Source organism: Heterocephalus glaber, unplaced genomic scaffold (genome assembly GCF_053883595.1).
Source record: "Heterocephalus glaber isolate CG9 unplaced genomic scaffold, H.glaber_assembly_v1.0 deba00001509, whole genome shotgun sequence".
NCBI lineage: Eukaryota > Metazoa > Chordata > Mammalia > Rodentia > Bathyergidae > Heterocephalus > Heterocephalus glaber.
Genome location: NW_028258325.1, coordinates 45,410,475 through 45,424,908, shown reverse-complemented (window position 1 = coordinate 45,424,908; position 14,434 = coordinate 45,410,475). Strand labels below are relative to the sequence as shown.

General features: G+C 34.1%; 1 protein-coding gene across 2 annotated transcripts in view; it reads left to right on the top strand.

The window, feature by feature from the left end:
* The window catches only part of Pdcl2 (phosducin like 2), a 40,283-nt gene that overhangs the window by 12,032 nt on the left and 13,817 nt on the right, over window positions 1–14,434 (top strand). For both annotated transcript variants that reach the window (XM_013073943.3, XM_021262257.2), the window contains exon 4: window positions 11,415–11,558. In XM_013073943.3, the coding sequence (XP_012929397.1) occupies window positions 11,415–11,558 (144 nt within the window). The remainder of the gene's footprint in view (window positions 1–11,414; window positions 11,559–14,434) is intronic.

Sequence of the window (14,434 nt, the reverse complement as noted above, 5' to 3'; positions counted from 1 at the left end):
ATGATTTAGTATGGTAATGAGATGACTCTTTGCAGATGGAGTCTTAGATAACTTCAGGATGGGGTTGGTTTCCAGAAGAATCAACCATGTGATTAGAGGATTGGAACTTTCAACCTTACCTCCCCCAGAGAAGGGGGTGGAAGTTGAATTAACAACCATTGACTATTGATTTAACCAGTCATCCATATGTAATGAAACCTCCAGAAAAATCTAAATGATAGCACTATAGTCTGAATATTTGTATTCCTTCAAAATTCATATGTTGAAACCTAACCACCAACCAATTGAAAGGTGTTGAAAGGTGGAGCATTTTGGGAAGTAATTAGGTCATGAGGGCTCCCTACTTGTGAATGAGATTAAAGCCCTTATAAAAGGTTTGAGAGCCAGTCCTGGTGGCACACATCTGCAATCCCTGCACTCTGGGATGAGTCAAGATGATTTCAGTTTTGAGCCTACTCTGGGCAACTTAGAAACATACAAGACTCTGTCTCAAAAAATTGTTTTAAGGGCTGAGCATGTATAGGAATATAGTTCATTGTGATGAGTCTGTATTCAATCCCCAGTACTACTGTAAAATTCATTTTATCTTTAATTAGAGATTAGTCAAATTAATTGAAAATATCCTTACATTTAAAGTAATTACTCCTAAAGACAGCCTTAGCTTCAACCATTTACCTATTTTTTTTCTGTATTTGTATATATTTTTTTCTTCCAGTACTGGGAATCAAACCCAGGGCCTCCTACATGCTAGGCAATTACTTTTCCACTGAACTATATCCCTGCCCTCTTATATGCTTTTGTTCCTTAGTTCTTCCATTAACGCTTTTTTTTTTCCATTCAGTTGATTTTTGTAGTATACCATTTTTATTTTCTTCTTTACTTTTCTGTATATCTTTTATTTTTTCTCAGTGGTTCTCTTAAGGATAAAATCAACATCTAGTTTGAATAATAGCAATCTAGATTCAATAACATTTAAACACTTAGCTCCCGTGCATCTCCATAATCTTTATACTGTTACTGGCATAGACTACACTGCTATAAATGGTGTGTCCATTAATGTAGATTTATAATTATTGCTTTATGCATTTATCTTTTGTATCATATAGGAAAAAAGGAGTTAAAAACTAAAAGCACAGTAATACTGGTTTTTATATTTCCCTATTTGGTTATCTTTACCAATGGTCTTTATGTCTTTCTGTGACTTTGAGTTACTGTCTAGTGTCCTTTCATTTCAGCCTGAGGGACTCCTTTTGCATATTTTGTTGGGAAGGTCTAATAGTAACAAATTCCTTTGTCTTGTTTTGTCTTGGAATATCTTAATTTCTCCTTCATTCTTCAAGCATAGTTTTGCCAGATATAGAATTCTGAGTTGACAATTATTTTCTTTCAGTAGTCTTAAGTATATCAGTCTCTTCCCTTTTAGAATCCAATGAGAAACTGGCTAATGGTATTGTTAATGATCTCTTATATGTAATGACTTGCTTCTCTCTTATAAGAATCTCTTTGAGTTTATCCTCTTTGGAGTTTGTTAGACTTCTTGGATTTGTAGGCCCATGTCTTTAATCAAATTTAGGGAGTTTTAAGCCATTATTTCTTCAAATATTCTTTGTGCCTTCTTTTCTCTCTTCTCCTTCTTTTGGGATTTCCACAATGTGCATGTTTGTCTACTTGATAATGTCCAACCTATCATACATTTTTCTTCATCTTTTTTCCCCTTCCTCAAATGTAGTAATTCCAATTGTCCTATCTTTAAGTTTGCTGATTCTTTTCTTTGCTTGCTTTGAAGATCTCTAGCATATTTTTTATTTCAGTTATTTTACTTTTTAGTTCATCTTGCTTGTTGGATACCAGGTCCTCAAAGGAGCAAATAGAGAGTAACTGTAAATAGATACAGGTTCAGTTTGGAGTAATAAACATGTTTTTTAATTCAATAGTAGTAATTGTTCCACAACTTTTTGATCCATTTTTTCCCAAGCAGTTCTTTTCCAGGCAATGGCTTTGACTTGGATCCTTTTCATTAGGGCTATATCATCCTAAAATCCTATACTTCACAGGGCATATTTTAGAGAAGAATCATAGAAATTGATATATCACTTTCATTCATGCTCTAGTCTCATGATCCTAATATATCTAGAAAGGAAGCCAGCAAGTATGTTCTTTCTCTGCGCCTCAGAAGAAAAAGCTATAATGAAACTATATAGGTCCTAACCAGGCATCAGGACAAGATAAATTTTTAAAATATAATATTAAAAAGAAGAGAAAAAATGCTGTTTTGCAAGTAATTAGCTACAAAATAACAAGTGAATCAACTCAGAAGCTCTTATAGGTAAAAAGATGAAGAAAATTGTGGCCATGAACATATCTGCAGTCTGCTTTTTTTTTTGATACAGGGATCATGAACTTGGGCTTGCAAGGCAGCTACAGTGCCACTGAGCTAAGCCCCCTGGCTCTGTAGTCTGCTTTTGTGGAAAATATACTAAACTGATTTTCTTGATACATGTTGCTCTTTCTCTTGGTGTATGTACCAGTACTGCAAAAGCTAAAAAGCTGAAACTATAGGTCTCAGACTTTATTGCAATATGGGTAATGAATGTAATTTAGATCTGTTGAGCACATTCACAGGATATTTGAATTCAGAGCCAAATTATGGAGAAAAGAAATGATAGCACACAAAGCACCCACCTAATCAGCACTAATGTAGAATTTACATTATGGTTTTGGAGCCATTATTCTGGTAGCAATTTGTCATCATCAGATTATTGCTATGAGGCAGGCAGCAGCACCACTGAGCTAATCCACGGCCCTCAGATTAATGTTATGGAAAAGGGTTTCTAGACAACAGTTGCTACTGTGGATTTCAGATTCTCAAGAGTAAATTGATAGTAGGGCAACAATGAGAACACCAGTTCCAGACTCCCTGGTTTCTATATTATGGTAGAGAAAGTCTCTGCAGACCAGTTTTTGCCATGGAGTCATTTCTGGTTGCCCAGTCTAGAATCTACTCCTTCTTCCTCACCATTGGATTTGCAAAGCACTTAATTCCCCAAATTAAACTCCTTCCTACTTAAAATAGTCAGAAGGCTTTCTGTTTATGCAACTGGGTTCCAACTGATCTGACTGTTCAGTGAGAAATGCAGGGCACTGAACATTATGTGACTTCTTAATGGCAAAACTAGCCTATATGTTTACCTTTCTCCCTGGCCCAAACCAATGAAATAGCAAATAGGAAGAGGAGGTGGTAAAAGCGGGAGGAGAAAGAGAAGTAGTTGGAAGTTACAGCATTAAATAGGGCATGGTGCTATCATTGGAACAAGAACATTTTGAAATTTCTGAACAACATTAAGCCAGTGAGATCAAATGGAGGGAAGCTAGTGATAGTGATATTAAACATTAGGTACAAACAAAGTAGAGCTCCCAGGAGATCTTTGTCTGGTTAGGACCTATATAGTTTCATTATAGCTCTAGGTTATATATCTGCCAGGAGAGGGACAGTTAAAGGACTTCAATTTAAAAACTATGAGAAGCTCTATTTAACCCTGTGTTATTATCTTTAGCATCTTCTTTTAGGCTTCATTTTGCTTGGATTGTGTAAAGTGAGAGATTTTGCCTGACATATTTCTGCATGTAAAACACAGCCAGAATGTTTTAAAATGCATCCAGAATTTTGTTTTTATTCGAGTATGATCAAGAGAGAGTTGCCATTCAAAGGATAGGTTGTAATTCACAGTTGCTAAAAGACATCCCTCCTAAATACCTGAATTGGTCAGGAGTCAGAGGGAGAAGTGAAAAGCATGGGCACAAGCTGCAGCAGGAAAGATTACACAGGGAGGGTAAACAGGCTAAGGACAAAAAAGGTACAATGATTTTGGTGGGCTCTGGGCTATCAGGACTATTTCTAGTTTTTTCCTACCATGCCCTGTAATGATGGGGCAAGCATAGGTATGGTTCAGCCTGACAAAGAAGATGACTGAGGGTATGTGCTCTGTATTTTTTGGTTTGCATTTAAAGAACTTGCTCTTTAGTTAGTGTGTACTCTTTCTTAGAATTAGCTTGACCTGAGATTGGCACTGAGTCTAGAGGATCAATAAGGTTTTAGATGTCAGAAAATAAAAAAATATAGTTAACATGTGGACAAAGGAGAGTAAGTACCCCAGAACACTTAGAGGTAAAAAATCAATATGTGAAGAAACTTCAAGAAGTATCAGAAACCATTTGGGTTTGCTGAATAAATCCAGACATTAAACAGCTTAATCTTCAGAGTACATAAATTCTGAAAATTGTTTTAACAAAATAAGTAAATGTTATGGAATTCTCACAGGGGCCAAATACTATCCTAAGAAATTTGCATGTATAATCTCATTTAATCCCCAGCAATCCCGTACATGAGTAGGTATTAATATTCTTATTGACAGTTGGGGAAATTGAAGTTTAGGAATATTAAACAACCTGCCCAAGTTCATGCTACTATTAGGTGCTGGAGCTGGCATTTAAACACAGTTTATCTGTCTTAGAGTCCAAGCTCTTAATCACTGCTCTGCTACCTTGCTTCCTGTAATAAAATTAGTTTATAACAAGCAATTATAAATATTCACAAAGACTTCAAACTGAAGATCAGTTTAGCATGTTGTAGTTATAAATATGGGAATAATGATAGTATGAATTTCATAGAGTTCTTGCAAGGATTAAACTAGTTAATGTAATGTACTTAAAAATAGTACCTGGCAAATAATAAACACTCAATAAATGTTAGCTACTATACAGGTATTCTGTCTTATGACGCATTTTTTTCCATTTAGTTTATTGGTACATTTTTAGATATACAATAGAGTTACATTCATAATTGGGATCTTGTGCCTTTGCATGATGTATCTTGTTCTTGTTTTTTTCCCCATTCCCCTGACCTCACTTTACCCCCTGCATCCTTCCCTATTTACAAAGACTTTGTTTCCATGTTTTTCCTTTTCTCATATTTTTTCCTTTTCCCTTCTTTCCTTTCCCTACCCCTCTCACTTCCCCTACTCTTTTACACATTTTCTTCCTACTTCATGATATCAATTATACATTTTGATTCTTATTTACACTTTTAGTTTTCACACCAGAGAAACTATTCAGTATTTATACATGTGTGTCCTATTTATTTCACTTAAGAGTATAGCCTCAATGTGCATCCACTCAGCTAAAAATGTCTCTAGTTTCTCATTCTTTGTGGCTGAGTAGTACTCCATTTTATTTTTTAAAACCTACATCTTCTTTACCCAGTCTCCAGTTGATGGGAAATTGGGCTGTTTCCAAGTTTTAGTGATTACAAACTGTGCTGCTATAAACATGGGTGCACATATATCACTGTGGTATGATTCTTTTAATTCTTTTGGGAAGATACCCAGTAGAGGAATAGCTGGGTCAAATGGGACTTCCAATCCTGGTTGTTTGAGATATCTCCATATTGATTTTCACACCAGTTGCAGCAGTCTGCACTCCCACCAACAGTGAAGAAGGGTTCTTTTCTCCCCACAACCCTGCCAGCATTTGTTATTGATTGATTTCATGATAGCAGCCATTCTTTCTGGTGTAAAGTGTAATCTCAGTGTTGTTTTCATCTGCATCTCTTAAATGCCCAGTGATGTTGAACATTTTTGCATGTTTATTTGCTGCTTTTACTTCTTTGCCTGAGAAATGTCTGTTCATTTCAGATGCCCATTTTTGAATTGGGTCTTTATATTTGAGGGGTATGATTTTTTTTTAGTTCTTTATACATTCTAGATAGTAGAACTTTGTCTGAGGAACAGCTGGTAAAATTTTTTTCCCCCATTGTTGGTTGTCTCTTAGCTCTTTTAGTGGTTTCTCTTGCAGTGCAGAAGCTTTTTTTTTTAAAGCTTTTATATTATTTTTTTATTTTGCAGAAAATAAATTATATAACTTAAAAAATAAAATCCAAAAATTAAGCAGTTCATCAAAATATTTCAGCCTACTGCATACAGAAACTGCTATCATTCAGAATTGTACAGCATTACCATCTCAGTATGTAGTGGCACACATTCGAAGATTGCATAGACCATGTGAGGACAGATTACACCTTAGGAACTCAGATTTGTTCAACACTCCAGATGACATATACTGTAGATGACAGGCAAGCTCTCATGTATTGTTTATTTCACACACATGACCTTGGAAGAATTTATAAGACAACATCCCAGTCATTTACATGAAAATAGAAAAACCAGCTTAAATTTATGATAGCAAACCTTTCTGTAAAACTAGCAAATCTTTCACCCAAAGTGAATTTTAAAAATTTGTCCTTTGAGCAGGGTTACTGACATATTTACTGCAAATAATGAAAAATACCTTTTAAACTACTAAGGTCATATTCTGTATTAAGTATAATAAAAAGTAAAAATAAGAAAGCTAACATTTCATTTTTGGAAATTTTAACATTTATGTAAAAAGCAACAGCAAGAGAATTAAGTAAGTTGATAGAACTCAGAGACCCCTCCAATAAATGTAAAAACTGGAAGACTTCAGAATTTCTGTTATGATCTCATTAAATCGTTGAAACAATAATATTCTAATATTTATCTCATAAGCATCAAAAATGTCCTATTTTCATTTTGTAAATTTTGTTTCATATCTACTTACTATGACAATGATGTGGCAACAACAGTTACCATTTTCAGATGGTTCCATCTTTAAATCAGAAAATTAATGTTCAACACTTAACCTCTAGCCATGCACAGTGGCTCAGGACTGTAATCACAGCACTTGAAAGGCTGAGGCAGGAGGATCAATCGAGGTGAGTTCAAGGCCAGCCTGGGCTGCATAGTGAGTTCAAGGACAGCCTGAACTACACAGTGAGACCCAGGCTAAAAAAACAGAAACAAAAACAAAAACAAAAACAACTTCTTAGGAGTCCTCCAGCAACATTACTCATAAGAAAAGGTTTTTTTGGACTTGGAGTTTAGAGACTGGACTTTTTTTTCATAGCTATGTGAGGCGTCATATCCCTGCTCAAATAATGCTAATTTTAAGTGCACATTGGAGAAAGAGACCTGATAAAGAATACTGTGATTCTGTACCGTTAGCAAATTACTGGTTAAAATTATTTTCTCCAGACTCTTTTGTCTTCAATTTGCAAACATATGTCAAAACATATTTTAAAAAAATTCAACAATGGCATAGGCAACGTGTCAATACAATGGTTTTCATAAACACCAAAACTTAAACTTTTGTATAAATAATTTAAAAACTGATTGAAAACTGTAAGTATACAGTATTTGCTGCTGTTCAATCCCCCAAATACATTTAGGACATAATTAGCTATTTAAAAATTTAATAGAAAACTTTTGCTATGGATTTAGCGTTACTCAGTTTCCATTAAATTTGCCTTGTGGAATCAAAACACCATGGCTCTCATTCCCCGCCCCCCCACCCCGGTACCAGAGATCGAACTCAGGACCTTGCGCTTGTGAGGCAGGCATGGCGCAACTGAGCTAAATCTCCGGCCCCCTCATTCTTAAATGACCGAAAAAGATTAGAAACATCAAAGTAGTTCTGAGAATAATTATGGTTTAAAACAAATCTTATGTATTTTTTTTTAGAGTCTATAATTTTTCCTCCTATTGTTTCTTCCTTTGGCTTTCTTATATCAGGACAAGCAAATATGCCAATATCACACTATTTGTTAGACATAAGAGCCAAATTATTACAAAGTTATTTCTTCTAAACTTCAAATTTATCCACTGTTAACAGGCATCTAATTAGTGAAAATAATGAACACTAATTTTAATTCATCACGTTTGGTCTATAATTGACATATGCTATCTTAGAAGGGTAAGGTTTTAAATTATCAATAAAATTTCAATTTTCTATGAGTTTCAGAACAGGCATTTGAGCAAAATCTTAAATGTTTTAAAGTTTCTTTCCTTCTTTTCAGCCGGAAGCTCACAATGCTTCTTGAGATCGGCGGCACATTCCATTAAAAAATGTTCTTACAAGCACTCTATAATACCGTACGCTTTCCAGCAATCTTATTTTCTAGTTTCTTCAAAACCATACTTTCAAATATTACTTAACATCAAAAAGATAGAAAACAATTTTTAAGAAAATTGAAACATGCACCACAATGAATAAAAATCCATATTGAGCCATTTTGTTTTCCCAACGGGGAATACAATTTTTCTCTTTTCAGTTGTTCAAGTTCTTAAGTCCTAAAATTTCCACTGCTCTGGATATTCAGTTGCTAACTACTAAGTTGCTGCTTTGTATTAACTGAAAGAAACAAGATAACTGTTGCCTTCTAAACATTTTAAAAATGTTTATTTTTAAAATATGTAAATATATATGTACATATTTGGCAAGTTTACTGCTCATGTTAAGACTGTAACATCTTTGCTTACGCTTTTCAGGTCTTATGTTGTGGTTTCTCTCTTCCTCCTAGGTGACTGATAATTATTACTTTTTAAAAGAGAACGCTTTTCTTTCAAGAAACCCGAGGCTGTAGATCCCTAACCATGAAACTTCAAAATACCAAAATAGTTCTATGCTACAGATTAAGAGATCAGTTCCATAAGTGTACTCTATCAGAGCAGATTTCAGCATTGTTTTCAATAAATTTAGATATGGCGTAATAAATATTAGGTATGTAGATATTAAGTGTGTTAGTTAACACACACTTAATGTTTGTTTTGCTATTCTGACTCTGCAATCATAATGACCTATCTCCGTAATTTTTCTCCATCAATTGAAGCAACAACATAAGCTTCACTTTCAAACAAGCTCTCCAGCCATACAAGATTTTTTAACTCATCATTTAGTAACAAATAACTACAGCAGCAGTCTCCTGCTTTAAAAGAAAGTTTGCAAGTTAGAAATACTTAATACCATTTTATAGGTCACCATTTAAATCCACTTATGATGCTGAAGCAGTGTTTGAAAAATTTGATTCTGTGAAATACTTATAGAAGCTTTTTAATGAGATCCCAGTTGTTGAGTCTTTGTGCTAGTTCCCGTGCTATTGAGGATTTGTTCATAAAGTCCTTTCCTATCCCAATGTCTTTGAGAGTTCTACCTAACTTATCTTCCAGCAAGTTTAGTGTTTCTGTTTTAATATTTAGATCTTTAATCCACTTGGATTTTAGTTTAGTACATTGTGAAAGATAGGGGTCTAGTTTTAATCTTTGGCAAGTTGAAATCCAGTTTTTCCCACACTATTTATTAAAGAGGTTATCTTTCCCCCAGTGAGGATGGTTGGCTCCTTTGTCAAAGGTGAGGTAACTGAGTATATCTGGAGTTGTTTCTGCATCTTCTAATCTATTCCATTGATCCTCAGGTCTGTTTCTTTGCCAGTACCATGCTGTTTTTATCACAGTGGCTTTGTAGTACAGTTTCAAGTTGGGAATACTGATACCCCCTGCCATGACCCTGTTGCCTAGAATTGCTTTTGCTATTCTAGGTCTCTCCTAGTTCCACATGAACGTTTGGATTGTTTTCTCTAGGTCTGTGAAATATGCTGTTGGGATTTCAATTGGGATTGCATCTTATATCCTCTTCGATCTCCTTTTTCAGAGTGCTGTAGTTTTCAGTGTAGAGGTCTTTTACTTCCTTTGTTAGGTTGATTCCTAGATATTTCATTTTTTTAGATGCTGTTGTAAAAGGAATTATTTCCCGATTTTCTCTCTCAATGGGTCTGCTATTTGTGTATAAGAAGACTACTGATTTTTGAGTCTTGACCTTGTATCCAGCTACTCTACTGAATCTGTCAATTAAGTCTAGAAGTCTTTTGGTGGAGTTTTTAGGGACTTCTATGTAGAGTATCATATTGTCAGCAAATAATGACAGTTTCACTTCTTCCTTTCCTATCTTTATTCCTTTTATTTCTTTCTCTTGTCTAATTGCTGTGGCTAATGTTTCCAAAACTATATTGAATAGAAGTGGGTAATATTGGACATCCTTGTCTTGTTCCTGATTTTAGCATGAAGGTTTTCAGTTTTTGTCCACTTAGTATGTTGGCTGTTGGTTTTTCATAGATAGCCTTTATCAAGTTGAGATAAAGACCACCTATTTCAATTTTCTGCAGAGTTTTTATCATGAATGGATGTTGAATTTTGTTGAATGCTTTTTCTGCATCTATTGAGATGATCATATGGTTTTTGTCCTTGACTCTGTTAATATGGTGTATTACATTTATTGATTTATGTATATTGAACCATCCTTGCATTCCAGGGATAAATCCGACTTGTTCAGGGTGTATGATCTTCTTGATGACCCTCTGTATTCTGTTTGCCAGTATCTTATTGAGGATTTTTGCATCTATGTTCACTAGGGAGATTGGCCTGTAGTTTTCTTTTTCGGTTGGGTCTTTCTCTGGTTTTGGAATCAAAGTAACACTTGCTTCCAGGAATGAATTTGGAAGTATTGCTTCCCCTTTCAATTTCATTGAAAAGTTTAAAGAGTAGCAGCAATAGTTCTTCTCTAAATGTCTTGTAGAATTCAGCAGTGAAGCCATCAGGCCCTGGGCTTTTCTTTGTTGGTAAATTTTTAATTACATTTTCAATTTCAATGATTGTAATTGGGGTGTTTAGAATTTTTATATCTTCTACATTCAACTTTGGCAGTTCATATGTATCTAGAAATCTGTTCAGTTCTTCTGTGTTTTCCATTTTATTAGAGTACAGGTTCTCGAATTAGGTATTGATGATCTTATGGATTTCTGCTGGATCTGTTGTGACTTCACCTTTTTTGTTCCTAATTGCATGGATTTGAGCCTTTTCTTTCCTTTTTTTTGATAACATTGGCTAAAAGTTTATTGATTTTATTTATCCTTTCAAAAAACCAACTCTTTGATTCATTGATTTTTTTGTATCATTCTCTTAGTCTCCATTGCATTGATTTCTGCTCTGATCTTTATAATTTCCTCTCTTGTATGAGCTTTGGGTTTGTCTTGCTCTTCTTTTTCTAGGAGATTAAGATTCAGTATTAGGTTGTTTATTTGAGCTCATTCTGTTTTCCTAGTGTGGGCATTCACTGCTATGAATTTCCCTCATAGAACTGCTTTCATTGTGTCCCATAGATTCCTGTATGTTGTATTGGCATTATCATTTATTTGTAGAAACTGTCTAATTCTTATGAAGTATTTAAATTGTGCATGAGAATTTGTTGGCCTGATGTCTAAATAACCTAGTCTTAAATAAAAATAAACTTAAAAGTGATTGTAAACTTATTACGCTTTGTAGTAGTCATCATAACATAAATTCCCATATACGATAAATTGGCTTTATATGATCATTGATGGTTATCCTATCACTTAAAATATTTGATATGAATGGTCATTTTATTCCTTGCCCTAAACTGTTACTGTGTATGAAAATGACCTGAAGAATATGACAATTTTCTTAAGTAACTTAATTTTACTTTTTAATTAGAGAAAAGCGGTTAAAGGAATGGAAAATATTTAAGAAGAAACAAAAATTTGGGGAATTAAGAGAAATTTCTGGAAATCAATATGTGAATGAAGTCACAAATGCAGAAAAAGATGTGTGGGTTATAATTCATCTGTACAGATCAAGGTAACTATCATAACATTTCAAAATGTTAAGGTACTCATATTTTAAAAGACATTTCTGATTTTAAAGTTCTCTAATGCATATAACAAAAAAGACATATATAGTACACATATGTAAATACATCTATAGAGTTTTAATAGTCATTGGTTTAAGGGATTAAATTAGGTATTTTAAAATATTTTTATTTTGAGTTTGAAGAGCTCATTTCATTTCTTAGAAAAATAAATACTTTTTGTAATTAGTTTAAAACTTTTTATTATGGAGAATTATTGGAGAAAATACAGAAAAATTACCTTAGCATAGATTCAAAAATGACCATTTTGCCATATTTATATCATTGCTTCTATGTTTATATTGGCATTTGAAAAAGCATTACAAAGTAAATTATATACTGTGTGGTGATTTATTCCTGAGTACTTCAGCAAGCATCTTTTAAACACAATGATGTTGCTTGTACACCTGCTATATGACTTTTTTCCCCTTTGGATTTAATCAATATTACCTAGGTGACTGCACTTGTAATCTTATTGGTTGGTCATGGTTTTTTCCCACCTCATCCCCACCTTGTAAATTTCCATTGAGTCTTATAGTTTTGTCCTACATTGTACCCACCTCACGACATTTCTTTGCTGTATAGAACATCTTTGAAAAGTGGGTGGGTGGGCAATCCACTTTCTGGTCCCCCTTCTGTCTCTCTTAGGCAGAAGCTTTCTTTCTTGGAATAAATTTTTCCTACTCAAAAAAAAAACCAACCCTCACACACTCACACAATGGTGTTGGAAAGAAAAATTCTTAATTTCTCTGCCTATCTCAGGTTCATTGACTGGGTCTTACAGAGTAGCCAACAGACAGATTAACAAGAGAAAAACAATAGAAGTCTATTATTAACTCTAAGAGTTGGTGATGCAAAAAAGTGGCAAAGGAAAGGGACTTTGTGAGGTAACAAATTGTGGGAAGGTAAATACATGGAGGAAAGTAGTAAGAGATAAAGGTTGTTTTAGTAAGGTTTGTTATGTAGATTTCTCTGGTCTCCAGTTATCTTCAGTTATTAAGAATCCCCATGATTCTTCCTGATAGACAGAGGGAAGGCAAAGAGTTTTCTTGCGTTTCTTCTCAGTTACTTTCAGCTCAAAATAATCCTTATGCCAGAGTGGCATATTTTAGGACAGTATACTCTGAACCTGTCAGGGGCATTCTTCTACACAACCACAATACCATTTTTCCATTTAACAAAATTAAAAGTAATTCCTAGTAGCATTTACTACCTAGTTCTCACTCAAATTTTCCCAGCTGACTTCAAATTTTCTTTAATTCATATTATTTGCTCAATGGAACCAATCAAAGATCATGTAGAACATACAGATATTTCATGTCTCTTATGGCTCTTTTAATAGAATACTTCCCTGCACATCCTCATTTTCCAAGAAGTTAATTTTAAAATGCTCCATTGTACTAATGTACAAATGTCCCTATTCCTTATCAGCCTGGCACAGTAACGGCTGAGGAGAGTAGACTTTTTACCTACTCTCATTCTCTTACTGAAAGTCTAGCTGGCTCTAAGGTCCCAGGCCCCAGGCCTCAGGGCTGCTGACATTCCATGGATAGAGGCCATGACAGTAGCCCTCATTATTCTCATCTTAATCTCTGAATAATGTATTTCTTCTCCAGATTCTTAGAGACATTCAGAGCAATTTATGGAAATTCAGTCCTGCAATTTATCAGCTCATCAGTTTCTCAGCCAAATTATAAGACATGCCCCATAAAAGTAAACGTGACTTTTATTGTTAACTAAAACTATTGTCAGATTGATTTTTAAAGAGTTTTAAAGTCTTAAAAATAATCACCTTCCCATTTTTCTATTCCATTCATTGAGTAAACCAATTTGTAAATGCTGCAAGTAGTTCTCACAGATAAGGATGAGAAACACTGACATCTACAAATCTGAGATCTGTTTGTAGTAAATGTTATATACTAATGTGGTTCACTGAAGGTCTTTTCTGACCCTACATGATTAGCAGAATGGATGCTGCTTCTGAATGCACATTAAAGTAAATACATTTTTTCCTTTAAAGGCTATTTCTAAATAAATTACTAATTTGAACAAATAATTTTCAAAAATTCATAAAGAGGTTGAAATGTGTTTTAGTGTACTTCAAAATCTCATATGCTTTGCTATTCTCAAAAAGTAAGAATGTAGTTTCATAATAAATATTTGTAACTTCAGAAGGTTTTCTGATGCCAATCTAAGATCATTATATAAAATATTTTCTTGACATTAAGAAAATACATTTGGGGATGGGATATAGCTCAGTGGTAAAGTATTGCCATATATTGGTGTATAACATATATTATAAGAAAACCCATCTCTAAAAATCCAAATTTATAAAATGCATAATAGAAAATGATTATTTGTTTCAAATATTCTTAGAAAAGTCAAAGAATTTTGGTTTTGGTTTTGGTTTTGGTAGTGGAGATTGAAACCAAGACCTTAGCACTAGGCTACATTTCCAGCCCATTGATTGATTGATTGATTGATTGAGCTAGGATCTGACTAAGTCACTAAATTTCCCTAGTTGTTTTACAGTGCTGGAGATCAAACCTAGGGCTTTACACATTCTAGGCAAGCACTCTACCTCTGAGTTACACCTCCATCCCAGAAGAATCTAGTTTTTACGATGAATTTATTAATAACATTTAAATATCATAAAAAGAAACATAACTGTTAAACAAATTTGGGTTTCTAGTTACCTCCTATGAGTTTTATAGGAAGGTGAAAGTTTGTTTTTCACTAGGTACCTAAATTCTTCACTATTAAATTTACGGAATTGGATTGACTTTTTACCAAATGGAGGCTGAGTCTGCTTAAGATCCTTTACAGC